The 24,937-nt window shown below is 51.8% G+C and overlaps 1 protein-coding gene across 1 annotated transcript in view; it reads left to right on the forward strand.

Moving 5' to 3' along the window:
* LOC144494647 (paladin-like) overlaps positions 1–24,937 on the forward strand; it is a 240,313-nt gene that overhangs the window by 54,142 nt on the left and 161,234 nt on the right. The window contains exon 7 of the mRNA XM_078213851.1: positions 19,743–19,891. Coding sequence (XP_078069977.1) covers positions 19,743–19,891 — 149 coding nt within the window. The remainder of the gene's footprint in view (positions 1–19,742; positions 19,892–24,937) is intronic.

The following is a 24,937-nucleotide window of genomic DNA, read 5'->3' on the forward strand; positions in this document are numbered from 1 at the left end:
ATCTCCTGAATTTCCTACGCACTGCATCTCGCCTGAACCTTACCTACAACAGGGAGAAGTGTGTGTTTCGTACGCGCCGTTTAGCCATCCTCGGATACGTGGTGGAAAACGGGGTCATTGGCCCTGATCCAGACCGTATGCGTCCCCTCTTTGAACTTCCCTGCCCACTAGTGCAAAAGCACTGAGAAGATGCTTAGGCTTCTTCTCTTATTATGCACAGTGGGTTCCCAATTACGCGGACAAAGCCCGTCCGCTCATCAAGTCCACTTCATTTCCCCTAACACCAGAGGCCCGATTGGCCTTTGATAAACTAAAAGCCGACATCGCGAAAGCTACGATGCACGCGGTTGATGAGTCCATCCCCTTTCAGGTGGAGAGCGATGCATCTGATTTTGCCCTGGCCGCCACACTTAACCAGGCGGGCAGGCCCATCGCCTTTTTTTCCCGCACCCTCCAAGGCCCCGAAATTCGGCATTCAGCGGTGGAAAAGGAGGCCCAGGCCATTGTGGAGGCCGTCAGGCACTGGCGCCATTACTTGGCGGGAAAACGGTTCACCCTGATCACGGACCAGCGGTCCGTGGCGTTCATGTTTAATAACACGCTGAGGGGCAAGATCAAGAACGACAAGATCTTGCGATGGAGAATTGAACTCTCCACCTATAACTATGACATCATGTATCGTCCAGAGAAACTCAATGAGCCCTCGGATGCCCTTTCGCGTGGCACATGCGCCAGTATACAGGAGGACAGTTTGCAGGCTCTCCATAATGACCTATGCCATCCTGGGGTCACTCGGCTCTACCACTTTATGAAAGCCTGCAATCTGCCCTACTCGGTGGAGGATGTCAGGTCCATAACAAGAAGCTGTCGGGTATGCGCGGAATGCAAACCGCACTTTTACCGACCTGACCGGGCACAATTAGTCAAGGCCACTCGTCCCTTCAAAAGACTGAGTGTCGATTTTAAGGGCCCCCTTCCCTCAACAGATCGGAATGTGTACTTCCTCAACATCATTGACGAGTACTCGAGATTCCCTTTTGTTACTCCCTGCTCTGATACATCCGCTGCCACGGTTATCAAGGCATTCCGTGATCTTTTTACCCTGTTCGGGTACCCCAGCTACATTCACAGCGACAGGGGCTCGTCGTTCATGAGCGATGACTTGAGGCAATACCTGCTCTCATACGGGATTGCCTCTAGTAGGACCACGAGCTACAACCCTAGGGGTAACGGACAGGTGGAACGTGAGAATGCTACAGTCTGGAAGGCTGTCTTACTGGCGTTGAAGTCAAAAAGCCTTCCAGTCTCCCGTTGGCAAGAGGTGTTCCCTGATGCGCTCCATTCCATACGCTCACTCCTGTGTACGGCAACCAACGCTACTCCCCATGAGAGGCTGTTTTCATTCCCTCGGAAGTCTTCCTCTGGGACCTCATTACCGTCTTGGTTGACGTACTCAGGACCTGTCCTCCTGCGGCGACATGTAAGGGCCCGCAAGTCCGACCCGTTGGTCGAACAGGTCCATCTCCTCCATGCCAACCCTCAGTATGCCGATGTGGCATACCCTGACGGGCGAGAGGACACGGTCTCGATCCGAGACCTGGCGCCAGCAGGGGACGTAGAAACCCCTGTCGCTCCCATACCCCCTGTTACAAACCCCATAACTCTTGTTTCCCCTCCGGACACGGCGCGGGCAGCATCGGGACCATTACTTAACCCTTTTACTCCCGTGTACAGCTTGCCTGAGTCCAGAGGATGGTCGCCACTTCAGGACGTGTCGGAACTCCATGGATTACCATCACCCCAGGGTCAACTGGTCCGTGAGTCTGTGGAGGAACAGTTGGACATCGCCTTGGGGAGAATGCCACCGCGAGTGCCTACTCCGGTGTCATCGCCGGTATTGAGGAGGTCACAACGACGGTGCGGTCCCCCTGACCGTCTGAACTTATAGACTGATGACAAATTATTCTGTTTTTTTGTACCCCGCCGGCCTTTGTCTTCAAAGGAGGGGTGAATGTGGTGAACCATCGTTGGTTCCCACTAGATAGTACTGAGCCAGGGTCTGGCCAGTACTACAAGTATGTATATATGTTGCTGTTGGGGTTAGGGATGGGTTGTTCTACTTGTTGCTGTTGGGGTTAGGGTTGGGCTGTTACACCTTGTATTATAGTTATTGTGGTCCATCCCAGTCGGGCTCCGCCTCCTGGGAGAGGTATAAAGGTCTCTGCTCTGTCTGGGACCCCTCAGTCTGGGATCGTGTATATAATTAGTAGCTTCGTTGTACAGCAAATAAAAGCCTTTATTTCCTGAGCATCTCAAGCCTCGTGTGTGATAACGCGCATCACTGATACACAGCAGTTGGTGCTGGACAAAGGGGGCATGGCTTCTGTGGGAATTTCTTCACTGATATGTTTGACCTTTCCTGTGCTGAGTTCTGTCAGATACTCCATTGGAAAATTGACTAGATAAATCGGAGGAAATTAAGTGGGTACATTTTTGTGCATCAGGATTGGAAATTGGGGTTCTGACGATGCTTGCAGATTTGAGCCACTTTCATTTTACATGTATAGTCGTGACAATCAGATTTAGGCTGCGATTTTCCTAAATTGAGACTAAGTGCCAGTGGGAAGCCTGGAGAGTTTCCTGCAAACCACTTCAAAGACGAAGTTAAACCACAGATCGTCAATCAGGCTTAGACTCAGTCAATATTGTGGTCAGGATCAATGGGGTACTTGAGATCCATTCAATCGTGAAAGGAAATAAAAATAAACATGGGAGATGGCGGCAGTGCCTGATCCACGGGATTCGCGCTGGGCCCTGAGCGCATCTCCCAGCACCGGATTTCCAGCGTCATCAGCTTCGCAACAGAAATAGGCACAAAGTTGAATAATTTATATTAATGCCAATTTTAATCTAATTTCAATGCTATTAGTGGGCACAGGACTGAAATCTCCGGCTAGCCTCTCCCTCCCCACCAGGAGTATTTCATGCCAGCAGGGTTTACAGTAGCTCCCCACTTTCAGGAAGCTGGCGGCCCGACCCCACTGGAGTGAAGTGGGGACAATCCGGGCCCCCGAGAGGGTCGGGAGCCAGGAGGGGTGCCCCTAGACGTTGGCACCTTGGCATTGTCAGCTTGGGCCCCCTAGGACTGCCCAAGGCACAAAGTGCCAATGCCCTGGGGACACCTTGGCACTGCCCACCAGGCATGGGGCAATGCCAAGGGGGAGGAGCCTCCAAGGGAGATCGGTGGGTGTGGGGGGTCCCGGTGCCACTCTGCACTTGGGCTGAGTGACAGAGGGAGGGAGGCCAATGATCTGGGCTGGCAATTGGGGTGGGGAACAGCCTGCTGGGAGGGGGGGGGGGGGGTTGGGGCTGAAAGGAGGGGGGGGGGGGTCGTCACTGTGGTGGGGGGGGGGCAGTATCAGGACTCCGTTGGGCGGTGTTAGGATATCTGGGGGGGGGGGGGTGGGGGCTCGGCAGGAGATTAGGAAGGGGTGTCGGAGCTGGATCCAGGCATGTTTGGGGAACTAGCAATCGGGCTGTTGGGGGGAGGCCGTATGGCTGGCGATGCGGGGGTCATGGGGCTGGCCAGCAATCAAGCTGGCCAGCGATCAGGAGGCGGCAGATCTCGGCACTGACTGATCGGTGCTGTGCAGCGGCCCTCTCAGCGCTGTGCTGCCAGACTCTCCAGTGGGGTTATGTCCCGCCCACAGATTTTTGAAATGTTATTTACGCTAATGCACTCTGCAGTGCACAGTGCGTGGGAGATTCTTCTCTGAACTCCCACTGAAAAAAACCAGCGTGATTAACTCCAGTTTTCACGTGGATAATTGGAACACATTCTGGGGAAGGTGGGACCTGTACAAACAGGACGGGGTGCACCTGAACCAGAGGGGCACCAATATAGAACATAGAACATAGAACATAGAACATTACAGCGCAGAACAGGCCCTTCGGCCCACGATGTTGCACCGACCAGTTAAAAAAAAAACTGTGACCCTCCAACCTAAACCAATTTCTTTTCGTCCATGAACCTATCTACGGATCTCTTAAACGCCCCCAAACTAGGCGCATTTACTACTGATGCTGGCAGGGCATTCCAATCCCTCACCACCCTCTGGGTAAAGAACCTACCCCTGACATCGGTTCTATAACTACCCCCCCTCAATTTAAAGCCATGCCCCCTCGTGCTGGATTTCTCCATCAGAGGAAAAAGGCTATCACTATCCACCCTATCTAAACCTCTAATCATCTTATATGTTTCAATAAGATCCCCTCTTAGCCGCCGCCTTTCCAGCGAAAACAATCCCAAATCCCTCAGCCTCTCCTCATAGGATCTCCCCTCCATACCAGGCAACATCCTGGTAAACCTCCTCTGCACCCTCTCCAAAGCCTCCACATCCTTCCTGTAATGTGGGGACCAGAACTGCACACAGTACTCCAAGTGCGGCCGCACCAGAGTTGTGTACAGTTGCAACATAACGCTACGACTCCTAAATTCAATCCCCCTACCAATAAACGCCAAGACACCATATGCCTTCTTAACAACCTTATCTACTTGATTCCCAACTTTCAGGGATCTATGCACACATACACCTAGATCCCTCTGCTCCTCCACACTATTCAAAGTCCTCCCGTTAGCCCTATACTCAACACATCTGTTATTCCTACCAAAGTGAATTACCTCACACTTCTCCGCATTAAACTCCATCCGCCACCTCTCGGCCCAACTTTGCAACCTGTCTAAGTCTTCCTGCAAACTACGACACCCTTCCTCACTGTCTACCACACCACCGACTTTGGTGTCATCAGCAAATTTGCTAATCCACCCAACTATACCCTCATCCAGATCATTAATAAATATTACAAACAGCAGTGGCCCCAAAACAGATCCCTGAGGTACACCACTTGTAACCGCACTCCATGATGAATATTTACTATCAACCACCACCCTCTGTTTCCTATCCGCTAGCCAATTCCTGATCCAATTTCCTAGATCACCCCCAATCCCATACATCTGCATTTTCTGCAGAAGCCTACCATGGTGAACCTTATCAAACGCCTTACTAAAATCCATATATACCACGTCCACTGCCTTGCCCCCATCCACCTCCTTGGTCACTTTCTCAAAAAACTCAATAAGGTTAGTAAGGCACGACCTACCTGCCACAAAACCATGCTGACTATCACCTATCAATTCATTACTCTCCAAATAACTATAAATCCTATCCCTTATAATTTTTTCCAACATCTTGCCGACAACAGAAGTGAGACTCACCGGTCTATAATTCCCGGGGAAGTCTCTGTTCCCCTTCTTAAACAATGGGACAACATTCGCTAACCTCCAATCTTCTGGTACTATACCAGAGGCCAACGACGACCTGAAGATCAGAGCCAGAGGCTCTGCAATCACTTCTCTTGCCTCCCAGAGAATCCTTGGATAAATCCCATCCGGACCAGGGGATTTATCTATTTTCAGACCCTCCAGAATATCCTGCACATCCTCCTTATCAACTGTAATACTGTCTATTCTACTCCCTTGCAACCCAGTGTCCTCCTCAGCTATATTCATGTCCCCTTGCGTGAACACCGAAGAGAAATATTGGTTCAATGCTTCACCAATCTCCTCCGGTTCCACACATAACTTCCCTCTGCCATCTATAACTGGCCCTAAACTTGCCCTAACCAACCTTCTGTTCTTGACATACCTATAGAACGCCTTAGGATTCTCTTTAACCCTATCCGCCAAAGTCTTCTCATGTCCCCTTTTAGCCCTTCTAAGCTCGCTCTTCATAGAACATAGAACATAGAACATAGAACATTACAGCGCAGAACAGGCCCTTCGGCCCACGATGTTGCACCGACCAGTTAAAAAAAAAACTGTGACCCTCCAACCTAAACCAATTTCTTTTCGTCCATGAACCTATCTACGGATCTCTTAAACGCCCCCAAACTAGGCGCATTTACTACTGATGCTGGCAGGGCATTCCAATCCCTCACCACCCTCTGGGTAAAGAACCTACCCCTGACATCGGTTCTATAACTACCCCCCCTCAATTTAAAGCCATGCCCCCTCGTGCTGGATTTCTCCATCAGAGGAAAAAGGCTATCACTATCCACCCTATCTAAACCTCTAATCATCTTATATGTTTCAATAAGATCCCCTCTTAGCCGCCGCCTTTCCAGCGAAAACAATCCCAAATCCCTCAGCCTCTCCTCATAGGATCTCCCCTCCATACCAGGCAACATCCTGGTAAACCTCCTCTGCACCCTCTCCAAAGCCTCCACATCCTTCCTGTAATGTGGGGACCAGAACTGCACACAGTACTCCAAGTGCGGCCGCACCAGAGTTGTGTACAGTTGCAACATAACGCCACGACTCCTAAATTCAATCCCCCTACCAATAAACGCCAAGACACCATATGCCTTCTTAACAACCCTATCTACTTGATTCCCAACCTTCAGGGATCTATGCACACATACACCTAGATCCCTCTGCTCCTCCACACTACTCAAAGTCCTCCCGTTAGCCCTATACTCAACACATCTGTTATTCCTACCAAAGTGAATTACCTCACACTTCTCCGCATTAAACTCCATCCGCCACCTCTCGGCCCAACTTTGCAACCTGTCTAAGTCTTCCTGCAAACTACGACACCCTTCCTCACTGTCTACCACACCACCGACTTTGGTGTCATCAGCAAATTTGCTAATCCACCCAACTATACCCTCATCCAGATCATTAATAAATATTACAAACAGCAGTGGCCCCAAAACAGATCCCTGAGGTACACCACTTGTAACCGCACTCCATGATGAATATTTACTATCAACCACCACCCTCTGTTTCCTATCCGCTAGCCAATTCCTGATCCAATTTCCTAGATCACCCCCAATCCCATACATCTGCATTTTCTGCAGAAGCCTACCATGGTGAACCTTATCAAACGCCTTACTAAAATCCATATATACCACGTCCACTGCCTTGCCCCCATCCACCTCCTTGGTCACTTTCTCAAAAAACTCAATAAGGTTAGTAAGGCACGACCTACCTGCCACAAAACCATGCTGACTATCACCTATCAATTCATTACTCTCCAAATAACTATAAATCCTATCCCTTATAATTTTTTCCAACATCTTGCCGACAACAGAAGTGAGACTCACCGGTCTATAATTCCCGGGGAAGTCTCTGTTCCCCTTCTTAAACAATGGGACAACATTCGCTAACCTCCAATCTTCTGGTACTATACCAGAGGCCAACGACGACCTGAAGATCAGAGCCAGAGGCTCTGCAATCACTTCTCTTGCCTCCCAGAGAATCCTTGGATAAATCCCATCCGGACCAGGGGATTTATCTATTTTCAGACCCTCCAGAATATCCTGCACATCCTCCTTATCAACTGTAATACTGTCTATTCTACTCCCTTGCAACCCAGTGTCCTCCTCAGCTATATTCATGTCCCCTTGCGTGAACACCGAAGAGAAATATTGGTTCAATGCTTCACCAATCTCCTCCGGTTCCACACATAACTTCCCTCTGCCATCTATAACTGGCCCTAAACTTGCCCTAACCAACCTTCTGTTCTTGACATACCTATAGAACGCCTTAGGATTCTCTTTAACCCTATCCGCCAAAGTCTTCTCATGTCCCCTTTTAGCCCTTCTAAGCTCGCTCTTCAACTCCCTCTTAGCCAATCTAAAGCTTTCTAGTGCACTACCCGAGTGCTCACGTCTCATCCGAACATAAGCCTCCTTTTTCTTTTTAGCCAACAAAGAAACTTTTTTGGTGCACCACGGTTCCCTAGCCCTACCAATTCCTCCTTGCCTGACAGGGACATACCTATCACAGACTCGCAGTAGCTGCTCCTTGAAAAAACTCCACATGTCGGACGTTCCCAGTCCCTGTAATCTCCTAGTCCAACCTATGTTTCCTAATTCTCTCCTAATAGCCTCATAATTACCCTTCCCCCAGCTAAAACCATTGGCCCGAGGTTCATGCCTATCCCTTTCCATCACTAAGGTGAACGTAACCGAATTGTGGTCACTATCACCAAAATGCACACCAACTTCCAAGTCTAGCACCTGGTCTGGCTCATTTCCCAGCACCAGATCCAATATAGCCTCACCTCTAGTTGGCCTGTCTACATACTGAGTCAAAAAACCTTCCTGCACGCTTTGAACAAAAACTGACCCCTCTAACGAGCTAGAGCTATAACAATTCCAGTCAATATTAGTCAAGTTAAAATCCCCCATAACAATTGCCCTATTACTTTCACTCCTAAGCAGGATTGACTCCGCAATCCTTTCCTCAACCTCTCTAGAACTTTTAGGAGGTCTATAAAATAATATACATCTGCATTTTCTGCAGAAGCCTACCATGGTGAACCTTATCAAATATCCTAGGAGGGAAATTTGTTACGGCTCTTCAGGGGGTTTAAACTCATTTGTCAGGGGAGTGGGAAAAGGAGTTGTAGTCCAGAAGTCAGTGAGGGTGGTGAGGTATTGGGGAAGGTATCAGGGTCAAGGGTGGGTACCGGTAGACAGGAAGATGGGTTGAAGTGTGTCTACTTCAATGCAAGGAGCATCCGGAACAAGGTAGATGAACTTGGGGCGTGGATTGGTACTTGGGACTACGATGTTGTGGCCATTACGGAGACGTGGGTAGAACAAGGACAGGAATGGTTGTTGGACGTTCCGGGGTATAGATGTTTCACTAAGTGTAGGGAAGCTGGTAAAAGAGGTGGAGGAGTGGCATTGTTAATCAAGGATAGTTTAACGGCTGCGGAAAGGCACTTCGAGGGGGATCTGCACACTGAGGTAATATGGGCTGAGGTTAGAAATAGGAAAGCAGCAGTCACGTTGTTAGGAGTTTACTATAGGCCCCCAAATGGTAATAGAGATGTGGAGGAAGAAATTGCTAAGCAGATTATGGATATGTGTGGGGGCCACAGGGTAGTTGTCATGGGGGACTTTAACTTTCCAAATATTGATTGGAGCCTTTGTAGGTCAAATAGTTTGGATGGGGCAGTTTTTGTGCAGTGTGTGCAGGAGGGTTTCCTGACACAATATGTGGATAGGCCGACAAGAGGTGAGGCCACATTGGATTTGGTACTGGGAAATGAACCGGGCCAAGTGTTAGATTTGGTTGTGGGAGAGCAGTTTGGAGATAGTGACCACAATTCGGTGTCTTTTGTTATTGCAATGGAGAGGGATAGGGCCGTACGGCAGGGCAAGGTTTACAATTGGGGGAGAGGTAATTATGATGCGATTAGGCAAGAATTAGGGGGCATAAGTTGGGAACAGAAACTGTCAGAGAAAGGAACTAATGAAAAGTGGAACTTTTTCAAGGAACAAATACTGGATGTCCTTGATAGGTATGTCCCTGCCAGGCAGGGAGGAAATGGCCGAGTGAGGGAACCATGGTTCACGAAAGAGGTGGAATGTCTTGTGGAAAGGAAGAGGGAAGCTTATGTAGGGATGAGGAAACAAGGTTCAGATGGCTCGATTGAGGGTTACAAGTTAGCAAGGAATGAGCTGAAAAAGGAAGAGGAGGAGGCGGCGGTTCAGGAGGTGGTGGGCGTGGAGAGACCACTGCAAGAGCAGTCACCACGAGATCCTCAGGAAGGAGGGCAGGGGGCTGCCGCCGAGGGCCAGGAGGTGGGTGAGCAGGCTCCCGAGAGGGTGCACAGAAGGTGGAGCGTGCCGAGGCCAAGGAGGTACAGGGCCCACAATTCCTTCGAGACCCTCTCGGAGGAGATTGCCGGCTGCGCTTGTCCAAAACCACAGTGCGTCACATTTGTGAGGTGCTCTCACACCTGGAACCTTGGGGGAGCGGCGGCCACCCGCTCCCTGTGGACGTGAAGGTGACGGCAGCCCTCAATTTCTCTGCCTCCAGGTCATTCCAGGCTCCCAGTGGCGGCCTAGCTGGTATCTCCCAGGCCTCACAGATGTGTGCGGCAGGTCGCCGATGCCCTGTGTGCCTGGGAGGGCAGTTCACTAATTTTGATGTGGGCTGTGCACAGCAGGAGGCCCAGGCTCTCAGCTTCGCCTCCACCGCCGGGATCCCGAATGTGCAGGGGGCAGTTAATGGCACGCACATCGCCTTGCGGGCAGCGATTTGTGAATCCAAAGGGGTTTCACTCCCTGAATGTCCAAATTGGCTGCGACCATCGGCTGAAGATCATGCAGGTCGATGGACGTCACCCAGGGAGTGTCCATGACAGCTTTGTGATCCGGCAGTCGGACATCCCTGGGCTCTTTGAAGACCAGCCCAGGATCCCGGGATGGCTACTGGGTGGCAAGGGTTACCCGCTAAGGTCATGGCTGATGACGCCTGTGCGGAGGTCCGAGACCGAGGCGGAGACCCACTACAGTGAGGCCCATGCAGCCACCCGTCCATCGTTGAGCAGTGCATCGGCCTGCTGAAAATGCGGTTCCGCTGCTTGGACCACTGTGGGGGGTTGCGGGGGGCGGTGGGGGGGGCGCCCTCCAGCATGACCCTGTGCGGGCTCCACGCATCATCATCGTTTGCTGTGCTTTTCACAACATTGCCCAGCAGCGGGGAGACCAGCTGGAGCAGGAGGAGGAGGAGCGGCGAGGGGGCAAGGTGGGCGCCCCACCACATGAAGAGCCGGAGGAAAGACAGTGGGCGGCGATGGCAGGTGTCCGGCAGGGAAGGGCAGTGAGGGATACCTTGATTGCAGCCCGCTTCACTGCTGTGCAGTGAGGGAGGGTGCAACCAACACACATCCACCACACCCCAGGAGCAAGTGTAGCCACTATTCCCCCTCTAAACCAACCTGGGCCCTCAAACCAGCACATCACCCTTCCCCTGTTCTTGTCATCCCACCACGCTTTCCCCCAGAAACATCCCACCCTATTAATGGGCCTGGGCTGGCAATGGTTGCAAGTCTTGGTTGAAGGTTGGAGAATGATGATGACTCGCTGTTGTGCATACTGGGATCCTGCTTCCGGTGCAATTCAAGTCTGACTCCTACCTGTACTCCGAATGCACGCTGCCACCCTGACCCACGTGGTTGTAAGGGTTGGGGACACATGTTTTTTGGTCAATGGTGGGGGCGGGCACTTGCACCAAGAGTCTGGTGGATGTTGGGGAAGGTAGGGCAGGCACTCTGAAACATGGGCTCAGTCTGCAAGGCTCAACAGACAGCATCTCTATGTTTGGGAGTTGGAAACACTGAGCTATGGGCGGGGGCATGGGAGCGAAGAGAATCAGAGACACATTAGTCACAGCTGTGAGGTGCAATTAATAGTTTATTGTGCTCTTAACATAAATGATTACCAAACCCTGACAGATGCTGACCTTAACCCGTGCCCTCTAGTGAACTACAACTTTCTAACTTCTGTGCTGTCTACTGCTTTTTCTGGGTGCTACCCCAGGATGCACATCGGAGGTGGAGGTGTCCAGCTCTTGGTGTCCTTGGCGGACGTCCCCTGGGTGACTGGGACCTGGAGGGCCCCAGCTGACTTGCGGGTGGCACTGTTTTGGTGCCACCCTATTCATTTTGCTGGCCCTGAGATGCCCCAGTGTGAGGAAGGGGGGAATCGGAAGGTCTCTGGACATCCGTGATCTCCTGGATGGAAGACACCATAAGAACATAAGAACATAAGAAATAGGAGCAGGAGTAGGCCATCTAGCCCCTCGAGCCTGCCCCGCCATTCAATAAGATCATGGCTGATCTGACGTGGATCAGTACCACTTACCCGCCTGATCCCCATAACCCTTAATTCCCTTACCGATCAGGAATCCATCCATCTGCGCTTTAAACATATTCAGCGAGGTAGCCTCCACCACCTCAGTGGGCAGAGAATTCCAGAGATTCACCACCCTCTGGGAGAAGAAGTTCCTCCTCAACTCTGTCTTAAACCGACCCCCCTTTATTTTGAGGCTGTGTCCTCTAGTTTTAACTTCCTTTGTGTCCTCTAGTTTTAACTTCCTTGGGCTCAAGCCCTTCCTCCTCCCTTGAGGTGCCCAGAGGCCCTGGGGGCACTCCATGGGATGCCAGGGGAGCTGGGCTGAGCTCCAGTGTCACCTGGCTCTGCCAGTCCTGGAGGCCTAGATGCGTCTGCCCATAATGTGTGATCCCTCAGCCCTGGCCCTCTGAGACTCGGCCAAGCTCCAGAGCCCCTCTGCTACAGCATTCTATAAGCAAGCCAGGCTTTGGAGCCCTTTAGCAGTCGCCCTCTGAACCTGGGCTAAGTTGTCGAGGCTCACAGCCACTGCCTGTTGTGTCTCCAGAATGCCAGCGAGAGTCCCAGCCATGGCCCGCAGTGTTTCCCACCTGATACAGACACCCATGGCCATCGAACGCTGTGCTTCCTGGATGCCGGAAACACACTCGCCCGTGGCCCATAGTGTCTCCAGGGTAGCCTGGACCCTGACACCCATGAGGACAGACCCCTGAGCCAGACTTTCCACTGCGGTCACCACCCTTGCAGTGTTGGCCTGGGTCTCATGCTGTCTCAGCACCACCTCCTGCAACAGCATTCTGTTTGACTCCCCTAAACAGCCTTGCAGTTGCAACATGGTTGCTGACAGCCCTTCCACAACTCCCCAGGTTTCCTGATGCATCTCCACCAGCTTTGGGAGGAACAAACCCAGAGGCCCAGCAGCTGGCTTGGGGACAGCTGAATCCTGGCCTCTGGCAGACGTCTGTGTGCCCGAGCCCTCGGATGTGCCCACCTCCACCCGATGTGCCCGCCTCCACCCGATGTGCATCAGCGGCTATGATATGCTCACCAGATCATGGCCTAGAAGGCTCAACACTTGTGGTGAACCATTGTTGGTTCCCACCGGGTAGTGCTGAGCGAGGGTCTGGCCAGTACTATGAGTCTGTATATATGTTACTGTTGGGGTTAGGGTTGGGCTGTTCTACATGTTACTGTTGGGGTTAGGGTTGGGCTGTTCTACCTGTAATATAGTTCTTATGGTACGTCTCAGTCGGGCTCTGCCTCCTGGGAGAGGTATAAAGGTCACTGCTCTGTCTGGGACCCTTTAGTCTGGGATCATGTATTATATATGGTAGCTCGATTGTTGTAGTCAATAAAAGCCTTTATTTCCCCGAGTACCTCTAGCCTCGTGAGTTATATCGCGCATCAATTTTATTGACTACAATTGAACTCTCTTCGTTGAAAAAAAAACGACACAGAAAACATGGAGCAAATGCTTAAACCCGAACGGCTTACGTTGGACCCACGTGCGGCGGGCGCCTCAAACACCTTCAACCACTGGTTGAAATGCTTTCAGGATTACCTCGAAGCCTCCGCAGCGGTCACCACTGACGCCGACAGACTCTGGGTCCTCCACGCGAGGGTAAGCGACGCTGTATATTTAGCGATCCGTGGGGCCACTGACTACAAAGGGGCCCTCGAGCTTCTTGAGAAGCGCTACATTAAACCGCCGAACGAGATGTATGCTCGATATCTCTTAGCCACTTGACGGCGGCAGCCCGGCGAAACGACGGAACAGTACGCGTGCGAGCTCCTACAGCTAGCCAGGGGCTGTAACTGCAAAGCAGTGTCGGCAGACCAGAACATGAACGGCCTCGCTCGAGATGCGTTTGTGGCGGGAATCGGCTCGTCTTACATCCGCCTTCAGCTGTTGGAGCAAGATAATCTCGATCTCACTAAGTCCATAGAGCTAGCGGATGCGCTAGAAACGGCCTCCAAAAGTCTGGCGACGTACCCCGACGACCAGGAACTTGAGGAGGAACTTGAGGAGGAACTTCTTCTCCCAGAGGGTGGTGAATCTCTGGAATTCTCTGCCCACTGAGGTGGTGGAGGCTACCTCGCTGAATATGTTTAAAGCGCGGATGGATGGATTCCTGATCGGTAAGGGAATTAAGGGTTATGGGGATCAGGCGGGTAGGTGGTACTGATCCACGTCAGATCAGCCATGATCTTATTGAATGGCGGGGCAGGCTCGAGGGGCTAGATGGCCTACTCCTGCTCCTATTTCTTATGTTCTTATGTTCTTATGACCACGTGGAGGCAGCGTGGCAGGGGCAGTCACAGACCCCACTTCATTCAGCGGGACCGAAAAACTGCGTGATTGCGTTCCCACCCTCGGGCCTGACGACGGCAGCAGCTCCAGGCGGCCCGCAGTGTTACTTCTGTGGGGGAGTGAAGCACCCTCGGCAGCGATGTCCCGCTAAAGCGGTGTTGTGCTCCGCCTGCGGCAAGAAGGGGCATTATTCGAAGGTATGCCGATCCAAACTTCTATCCAGGAACAGCAGTGCGGCGTGTGACTCCCCGGAGCCGGTTTCCTCGTCGTCGGCATTGTCAAGGGCTTCTTCCACGTGCGAGGCCAGGACGTCGCCATTCCAGACGACGGAGTCGCAAGAGACGCGCGACCACCAGGGGCCGCTGCTTTTGGCGCCATCGCCCACGTGCGACCTATGGGGGCAGCCATTTTGGTCGGCACCGACCGCGAATGACAGCAGGGGTCATCATCATCCATCTCAGCTGCCTGCAGTGGCGCCCACGAACCAACGGTGGCGTCGATCATCCTGGATCAGGCAAAGCCTCACAGACTCGACAAGTCCATGATGGACATACAGGTAAACAAACACACGATTTATTGTCTGTTTGACAGCGGGAGCACGGAGAGCTTCATTCACCCAGACGCCGTGAAGCGGTGTAGCCTCCGGATTCAGCCTGTCAAGCAGACAATTTCGATGGCGTCAAGGTCCCGGTCTGTCACCGTGCTAGGGAGTTGCGTGGTAAATCTGACGGTGCAGGACACGGTTTACGAGAGCTTCAAGCTCCTGGTGTTAACCGCACCTTTGCGCGCCAATACTCCTAGGACTAAATTTCATGGTCCACTTGAAGAGTGTAACCCTACAGTACGGTGGGCCACTCCCTCCGCTTTCAGTGGGAGACTCGCAGCCTCTAAATTGCCCAACGCGCTCCATCTGTAGCCTCTCGACGCTTAAGATTACCACACCCTCTTTATTCCAGAATCTCGTGCCAGGCTGCAAGCCCATCGCGACTAAGAGCAGGCGTTACAGCGCTGAGGATCGGATCTTCATTCGATCTGAGGTTCAGCGGCTCCTCAAGGAAGGGATCATACAACCTAGCGCTAGTCCTTGGAGAGCGTAGGTCGTGGTGGTCAAGAGTGGGAACAAACCCCGGATGGTCATAGACTATAGTCAGACCATTAACAGATACACGCAGCTGGATGCGTATCCCCTCCCGTGCATATCTGACATGGTCAACCAGATTGCGCAGTACCGGGTGTTCTCCACCATCGACCTAAAGTCTGCTTACCACCAGCTCCCCATTCGCCCAGAGGACCGACAATACACGGCTTTTGAGGCGGATGGTCGCTTGTACCATTTTCTAAGGGTTCCTTTTGGTGTCACGAATGGGGTCTCGGTCTTCCAGCGTGCTATGGACCGAATGGTGGACCAGAACGGACTGCGGGCTACCTTCCCGTAACTGGATAATGTCACCATCTGCGGCCATGACCAGCAGGACCACGATGCCAACCTTCTTAGATTCCTACGCACTGCATCTCGCCTGAATCTGACCTACAACAGGGAGAAGTGTGTATTTCGCACGCGCCGCCTAGCTATCCTCGGATACGTGGTGGAAAATGGGGTCATTGGCCCTGATCCAGACCGTATGCATCCCCTCCTCGAACTTCCCCTGCCCACTAGCGTAAAAGCACTGAGAAGATGCTTAGGCTTCTTCTCTTACTACGCACAGTGGGTTCCCAATTACGCGGACAAAGCCCGTCCGCTCATCAAGTCTACCTCTTTTCCCCTAGCACCAGAGGCTCGTTTGGCCTTTGAAAAACTAAAAGCCGACATCGCGAACGCCACGATGCACGCTATCGATGAGTCCATCCCCTTCCAGGTGGAGAGCGATGCATCGGATTTTGCCCTGGCCGCCACACATAACCAGGCGGGCAGGCCTGTCGCCCTTTTCTCTCGCACCCTCCAAGGCCCCGAAATTCGACATTCGGCGGTAGAAAAGGAGGCCCAGGCCATTGTGGAGGCCGTCCGGCATTGGCGCCATTACTTGGCGGGAAAACGGTTCACCCTGCTCACGGACCAGCAGTCCGTGGCGTTCATGTTCAATAACACGTTACGGGGCAAGATCAAGAACGATAAGATCTTGAGGTGGAGAATCGAACTCTCCACCTATAATTACGACATCATGTATCGTCCAAGGAAACTCAACGAGTCCTCGGATGCCCTGTCGCGTGGAACATGCGCTAGTATGCAGGAGAATTGATTGCAGGCTCTCCACAATGACCTCTGCCATCCGGGGGTCACTCGGCTCTACCACTTCATAAAAGCCCGGAATCTACCCTACTCGGTGGAGGATGTCAGGTCTATAACCAGAAGCTGCCGGGTATGCGCGGAATGCAAACCGCACTTCTACTGACCTGACAGGGCACAACTCGTTAAGGCCACTCGTCCATTCGAAAGACTGAGTGTAGATTTTAAGGGCCCCCTTCCCTCGACAGATCGGAACGTGTACTTCCTCAATGTGGTTGATGAGTACTCACGATTCCCCTTTGTCATTCCTTGTTCCGATATGACCGCTGCCACGGTTATCAAGGCATTTCGTGATCTTTTCACCCTGTTCGGGTACCCCTGTTACATCCATAGCGATAGGGTCTCGTCGTTCATGAGCGGTGACTTGAGGCAATTCCTGCTCTCATACGGAATTGCCTCTAGTAGAACCACGAGCTACAACCCTAGGGGTAACGGACAGGTTGAACGTGATAATGCTACAGTCTGGAAGGCTGTCTTACTGGCGTTGAAGTCTAAAGGCCTTCCAGTCTCCCGTTGGCAAGAGGTGCTCCCTGATGCGCTCCACTCCTCCACTCCATACGCTCACTCCTGTGTACGGCAACCAACGCTACTCCCCATGAGAGACTGTTTTCATTCCCTCGGAAGTCTTCCTCTGGGACCTCATTCCCGTCTTGGTTGACGTACTCAGGACCTGTCCTCCTGCGGCGACATGTAAGGACCCGCAAGTCCGACCCTTTGGTTGAACAGGTCCATCTCCTCCACGCCAACCCTCAGTATGCCTATGTGGCATACCCTGACGGGCGAGAGGACACGGTCTCGATTCGAGACCTGGCGCCAGCAGGGGGCTTGGAAACCCCTGTCACTCCCATACCTCCTGTTAGAGACCCCCCAACTATTGTTTCCACTCCGGACACGGCGCGGGCAGCATCGGGACCATCACTTAACCTTTTTACTCCCGTGTACAGCTTGCCTGAGTCCAGGAGATGGTCGCCACTTCAAGGCGTGCCCGAGTTCAGCGGATTGTCACCACCTCGGGATCTACCGGCCCGTGAGACATTGGAGGAGCCGTTGGACACCGCCTTGGGGAGAATGCCACCGCGAGTGCCTACACCGGTGTCATCGCCGGTGTTGAGGAGGTCACAATGACGGTGCGGTCCCCCAGACCGTCTGAACTTATAGACTGATGAACAATTGTTCTGTGTTTTGTACCCCGCCGGCCTTTGTCTTCAAAGGAGGGGTGAATGTGGTGAACCATTGTTGGTTCCCACCGGGTAGTGCTGAGCCAGGGTCTGGCCAGTACTATGAGTCTGTATATATGTTACTGTTGGGGTTAGGGTTGGGCTGTTCTACATGTTACTGTTGGGGTTAGGGTTGGGCTGTTCTACCTGTAATATAGTTCTTATGGTACATCCCAGTCGGGCTCCGCCTCCTGGGAGAGGTATAAAGGTCACTGCTCTGTCTGGGACCCTTTAGTCTGGGATTGTGTATTATATATGGTAGCTCTATTGTTGTAGTCAATAAAAGCCTTTATTTCCCCGAGTACCTCGAGCCTTGTGAGTTATATCGCGCATCAACACTAAAGGTACCCACCGTGGTGATCGTCTCTGTGTTGGTGGGTTGTGTGGCACATGCTGGTGACGTTTCTGTGGTGCTGCCCTTGGAAGATTCCTCAGTGCCTCCCTCCGAGGTGTCATCCAGGAAGTTGTGGGCAGTTTGTTCTAGAGCAGCAGGGGGTGGCGGCAACACCCGAAGGGCCAGGCTCCTCTAGGTCCAGAGTTGGAAGAAAGAACACACATTAGGGGGAGGGAGGCAAAACATTCCATGCAGCATCGCACTTACTTAAAGGAGGACCAGGATTGAGAATGCGCTTCTGCTCACTTGCATACTGTACACTGACCTGGCTGTCGGTGACCATTCGTTTTGGCCCATCACCCCCTACCAGATCCATGACACACTCCTCCATGCTATTCAGCTGCCGCAGGTCAGGCACACCGCCACCAGACTGTGTCGTCTCCCGTGCGATGCGGATTTTCTTTTCCTGTGGGAACATAAGGTGGATAGCAAGCATTAACATATTGCAGTGCACAGTGCGCAATGCGTGCCTGTGTCTCGGGTGTTGTGCTGACAGTTTTGGGGAAAGCGGTCACCACTGACAGGTGCTCATTGAGGGGTGAGGGGAAAGGGTTAGATTCTGTTCCTGGGGGAAGGGTAACCTGTTGCATGCCCTTCAGGTGTCTAAGCAGGGTTGGAGATCCGTGCCAAGCATGCGCAGGATTCCAAGTGGGATGCTCACTCACCCTTGCTGCTCGCAGAAGGTTGTACATTTTTTTGCGGCACTGCCTGTCAGAACGTGGTGTCAGCTCCTGGAATTCACCGCTTCTGCCACCTCCTCCCACAATGCCATGACAGATGTACCCCTTGGGTGAGGGCTCTGGCCAGGCAACAGACGATGACGCTTCTCCTCCACGGCATCTAGCAGGTGCTCCTGGTCTACCTCCGAAAATCTGGGAGCCGGTTTCCAAGCAGCCATCTTTGTGATGTGACTGGCTTTGTGTCCATTCCTGCAGCTTATACACAGCTCTGGCTTGTTCGGGGAGTGCAGGTGCAATGCGTTTGGCCAGTCAAGGGCCCCTTGGCAACAAATACTTGTGAGAGATTTTGTAGGCTGCATTCATTTGAGTGTCATTCATCTCTTGGGGTGCTGATTGGCTGCCATTCAATAGGCGGGTGGGGGTGGGGGTGGGGGTGGGGGTGGGAGTGTTTAATGATATTCATGACTGGGACCTCTGCAGTGCACAGAGTGCGGAAATTCGGGTGAGAAGCTGAACTGAGAAAACAATCGGGATTTAGAACGGTTCTCCCACCAATTCAGCACTTTTGGGAGATTCGCGGCCAGGTTTTCGCACATTGGGCTGAATTTTTCCAAATACCAGGTTGATCTGGCACTGGGACTGAAAGTGAGTCCTGAACCCGTATGGCGGTACCCTCGAAGGCCAGGTAAACTTTTCAATTTAATGTAACAAGATCAGGAAGAAAGAACCCAGCAATAACAGGCTGCAGGGCAATCCTTGCTGCTGGAGACTCCTCTGCCGGCTAAAGCACAGCCATAAAGGAAGGCCACTTGCCTGGGAACCCATTGAGAGACGTTTAAGGTTTACCTGGCAGTCTCCCCATGTGGTGGGGGCTTGTCTTAACATTAGTCAAATACCAGTAGAGTGGGAAATGACTGCTAATTGGCCAATTAATTGGTTTAATTGGCCACCCACCATTACGTCCGGTTCACTTCCCAATGTCTTCCACCACCATTTTATGAAGCCTCTCGTCTTTCAACCCATCTCCAGGGGCTGGTAACATTAACGTTTATTACCTCTCATTGGAATATCAAGTAAATAAATTATTTTGATATTTCTGGTGGTGTCTGTCTTTTCTGAGTTTTTTGATGTTCTGATTTTCCAGGAGTGTCCAAGCATCACCTTCAAGGACAGTTACAAAGCACCTCCTGCCCTACTCTTTAACTGTCAGACAGGAGTGGGACGTTCCAATCTTGGAATGATAATAGGTGCACTGATGATGGCTCACAGAACAGCATTTCCCCAGATAGAAAGGTAAGGCATTTGAGAAGATCTAACATCGTACAAAATAGTGATTGAAACATGTATTGTTCTTTACTCAAAGAGTACAAATTTTCATTCACGTCTTAGAACCTAATTAATCTGAGTAAATAAAATAATAATAAAAGCAGAGATTTGATCACGCTCTTTGAATTGCTGGAGAGGTTCTTCCAATATCCTGAAAAATACCACTTCCATGTAGAGCAGAGACATTTTCAACAGTTACTAAACCTTTGACAGGATTTGAACATCTCTTGAATTTGCAGCACCGATCCAAGAAATGCAATTGCAACACTTTTTTGGCAATTTTCATACAATCATTCCAAAAACAATGCAAATTGGATATTTCAACTAAGTAGAAGGATGAGATTAATTTATCTTGTGTACTGCATTCACCTCTTTTGCTGGAATCCAATAATTCTGCTAAACTGCTGGGAAGTTAAGAATTGTGTGTCTTGTTTGTCACATATTCCTGTCCTACCTCTGGGGTGGAAATGCTGGCGTTGAACTGGGATGACACAGTAAGAAGTCTCACAACACCAGGTTAAAGTCCAACAGGTTTATTTGGAATCACGAGCTTTCGGAGCACAGCTCCTGATGCACGATTAAATCACTCGGGAGGCTAGATCGTACCCGGGAAATAAAGGCTTTTATTACTAACAAGAATGGAGCTCACTATATACAATACAATCCCAGACTAAAGGGTCACCAGGCAGTGCAGTGACCTTTATACTTCCCCAGGTAGGCGAAGCCAACTGGAGTGTACCACAGAACAATATCAACAGGTAGAACAGCCCAACCCTAACCCCAACAGTGACAACAGTAACATATCTACAAACACCCATAGTGCTGACCATCCATGGCTCAGCACTCATAAGTGGTAACCATCTATGGTTCACCACATTCACCCCTCCTTTAAAACAAAGGCCGGCGGGGCAAAAAAAAACAGAACAACTGTTCATATATTCACAAATTCAGTCGTATTGGAGGACCGCACCGTCTCTGCGACCTCCTCAACACTGGCGGTAACGCCGGTTCTGGTAACCGTGGTGACCTTCTCTCCAAGGCAGTGTCCAGTGACTCCTCCAGTTCCTCACGGACAGGTGGACCTCGAGGTGGCGACAATCTGCTGGACTCGAGCACGCCTCGAGGTGGCGACAATCTCCTGGACTCAGGCAAGCTGTACACGGGAGTAAGAGGATTAAGTGGTGGTCCCGATACTGCCCGCGCCGTGTCAGGAGGGGAGATAAGGGTCAGGGGGTCCCTAACTAGGGGTGTGGGAGCGACTGGGGTTTCCAAGTCCCCTGAAGGCGCCAGATCTCGAATAGAGACCATGTCCTCTCGCCCGTCAGGATATGCCACATAGGCATATTGAGGGTTGGCGTGGAGGAGATGGACCTGTTCAATCAAAGGGTCGGACTTGCGGGTCCTAACATGCCACCGCAGGAGGACAGGTCCTGAGTACATCAACCAAGACGGTAATGAGGTTCCAGAGGAAGACTTCCTAGGGAAGGAAAACATCCTCTCATGTGGAGTAGCGTTGGTTGCCGTACACAGGAGTGAGCGGATGGAATGGAGCGCATCAGAGAGTACCTCTTGCCAACGGGAGACTGGAAGACCTTTAGACCTCAACGCCAGTAAGACAGCCTTCCAGACTGTAGCATTTTCTCGTTCAACCTGTCCGTTACCCCTAGGGTTGTAACTCGTAGTTCTACTTGAGGCAATCCCTTTTGAGAGCAGGTATTGCCTCAAGTCGTCACTCATGAATGACGAACCCCTATCACTGTGGATATAGCTGGGGTAACCGAACAGGGTGAAAAGATCCCATAATGCTTTGATAACCGTGGCAGCGGTCGTATCAGAACAGGGAATGACAAAAGGGAATCGTGAGTACTCGTCAATCACATTGAGGAAGTACACGTTCCGATCTGTCGAAGGAAGGGGGTCCTTGAAGTCCACACTCAGTCTTTCAAAAGGGCGAGTGGCCTTAATGAGGTGTGCCCTGTCAGGTCGGTAGAAGTGCGGTTTGCATTCAGCACATACCTGGCAGCTTTGGGTTATGGACCTGACATCCTCCACTGAGTAAGGTAGATTCCGGGCCTTTACGAAATGGAAGAGCCGAGTGACCCCCGGATGGCAGAGATCATTGTGGAGGGCCTGTAATCGATTCTCCTGCACACTTGCACATGTTCCACGCGACAGGGCGTCTGAGGGCTCATTGAGCTTCCCTGGACGGTACATGATATCATAGTTGTAGGTGGAGAGTTCGATTCTCCACCTCATGATTTTATCATTTTTGATCTTACCCCGTAACGTGTTGTTGAACATGAACGCCACGGACCACTGGTCCGTGAGCAGGGTGAATCGTTTTCCCGCCAAGTAATGGCACCAATACCGAACGGCCTCCACAATGGCCAGGGCCTCTTTTTCCACCGCGGAGTGCCGAATTTCAGGGTCTTGGAGGGTGCGAGAGAAAAAGGCGACGGACCTGCCCGCCTGGTTAAGTGTGGCAGCCAGGGCGAAATCAGATGCATCACTCTCCACCTGAAAGGGGATGGTCTCATCGACAGCGTGCATCGTGGCTTTCGCTATGTCGGCTTTTATCCCTTCAAAGGCTAAGCGAGCCTCTGTTGCTAGGGGAAAGGAGGTAGACTTGATGAGCGGACGGGCTTTGTCCGCATAATTGGGAACCCACTGTGCGTAATACGAAAAGAAGGCTAAGCATCTTCTCAGTGCTTTGATACTAGTGGGCAGGGGAAGTTGAAGGAAGGGACGCATACGGTCTGGATCAGGGCCAAGGACCCCGTTTTCCACCACGTATCCGAGAATTGCTAGGCGGCGCTTGCGAAATACGCACTTCTCCCTGTTGTAGGTCAGATTCAGGCGAGACGCAGTGCGTAAAAATCTAAGGAGGTTGGCATTGTGGTCCTGCTGGTCATGGCCGCAGATAGTGACGTTATCCAGGTACGGGAAGGTAGCCCGCAGCCCGTTCTGGTCTACCATTCGGTCCATTGCACGCTGGAAGACTGAGACCCCATTCGTGACGCCAAAGGGAACCCTTAAAAAGTGATAAAGACGACCATCTGCCTCAAAGGCCGTGTATTTTTGGTCCTCTGGGTGAATGGGGAGCTGGTGGTAAGCTGACTTCAAGTCAATGGTGGAGAACACCCGGTACTGTGCAATCTGGTTGACCATGTCAGATATGCGCGGGAGAGGATACGCATCCAGCTGCGTATATCTATTAATGGTCTGACTATAGTCTATGACCATCCTGGGTTTGTTTCCAGTTTTAACCACCACTACTTGCGCTCTCCATGGACTAGTGCTAGGTTGGATGATCCCTTCCCTGAGGAGCCGCTGAACTTCAGATCGAATAAAGATCCGATCCTCAGCGCTGTAATGCCTGCTCTTGGTTGCGATGGGCTTGCAGCCTGGCACGAGATTCTCAAATAAAGATGGTGGGGTGATTCTGAGTGTCGAGAGGCTACACGTGGAGCGCGCTGGACAATTTGGAGGCTGCTGTGCTCCCACTGAAAGTGGAGGGAGTGGCCCATCGTACTGCAGGGTCACACTCCTCAGGTGGACCATAAAGTCTAGTCCCAGGAGTATCAGAGCGCAAAGGTGCGGTAACACGAGGAGCCTGAAGTTGTCGTAAACTGTGCCCCGCACCGTTAGGTTGACCACGCAGCTCCCTAGCACGGTAACAGACCGGGACCTCGATGCCATCGAAATTCTCTGCCTGACAGTCCGTACTCGGAGACCGCACCATTTCACGGCGTCAGGGTGAATGAAGCTCTCCGTGCTCCCGCTGTCAAAAAAACAATGAATTTGGCGTCCATTTACCTCTATGCCCATCATGGACTTGTCGAGTCTGTGAGGCTTGGCCTGGTCCAGGATGATTGACGCCACCGTTGGGTCTTGGGTGCAACTGCAGGCAGATGAGATGGTTGATGAAGATGACCCCTGCTGGTCGTCTGCGGTCGGTGCCGACCAAAATGGCTGCGCCCATGGATCGCACGTGGTTGGTGGCGCTAAAAGTGGCGTCGCTCTGGAATCGCACGTGGTGGAAGACCTCAAAGACGCTGGAGACAAGGAGACAGGCTCTGGAGAATCACACGCCGCGCTGCTATGTTTGGAGAGTGGTTTGGTCCTGCAGACTTTGGCATAATGCCCTTTCTTTCCACACGCGGAGCACAATACCGTTCTAGCTGGACATCGCTGCCGAGGGTGTTTCGCCAATCCACAGAAGTAACACCGCGGGCCTCCTGGAGCTGCCGCCGTCGTCAGGTCCGAGGTTGGAAACACAATCGCGCAGTTTTGCGGGGCCGCTGAATAAAGTTGAGTCGGTGGCTGTACTTGCCACGATGTTCCCACGTGGTCGGTGGGGTACGTTTTTAGACTTCTGGAGGCCGTTTCCATAGCGTCAGCCAATTCTACTGTCTTAGCGAGGTCTAGATTACCTTGCTCTAGCAGCCGAAGGCGAATATACGACGAGCCGATTCCCGCCACGAACGCATCTCGGATCAAGTCATTCGTATACTGGGCTGCCGACACTGGCTTGCAGTTGCAGGCTCTGGCTAACTGCTGGAGTTCACACAGGTACTGTTCTGTCGTTTCGCCGGGCTGCCGCCGTCGAGTGGCTAGAAGGTGTCGAGCATGGATCTCGTTTGGCGGTTTGTTGTACCGTTTCTTAAGTAGTTCGATGGCCCCTATGTAGTCTTGGGCATCGCGGATTGATAAGTATACGGTGTCGCTTACCCTCGCATGGAGGACCCGCAGTCTATCGGCGTTGTTTTGAACGGCTGTTGAGGCATCGATGTAGTCTTGAAAACACTTTAACCAATGGTCGAAAGTGTTCGACGCTCCCGCTGCACGTGGATCTAAAGTAAGCCGCTCGGGTTTCAACATTTGCTCCATGGTTTTTTCAAAATTTTGTCAGTAATAAAATTGATGCGCGATTAAATCACTCGGGAGGCTAGATTGTACCCGGGAAATAAAGGCTTTTATTACTAACAAGAATGGAGCACATTATATACAATA

Source organism: Mustelus asterias, chromosome 6 (assembly GCF_964213995.1).
Source record: "Mustelus asterias chromosome 6, sMusAst1.hap1.1, whole genome shotgun sequence".
In the NCBI taxonomy this organism is placed as follows: Eukaryota; Metazoa; Chordata; class Chondrichthyes; order Carcharhiniformes; family Triakidae; genus Mustelus; species Mustelus asterias.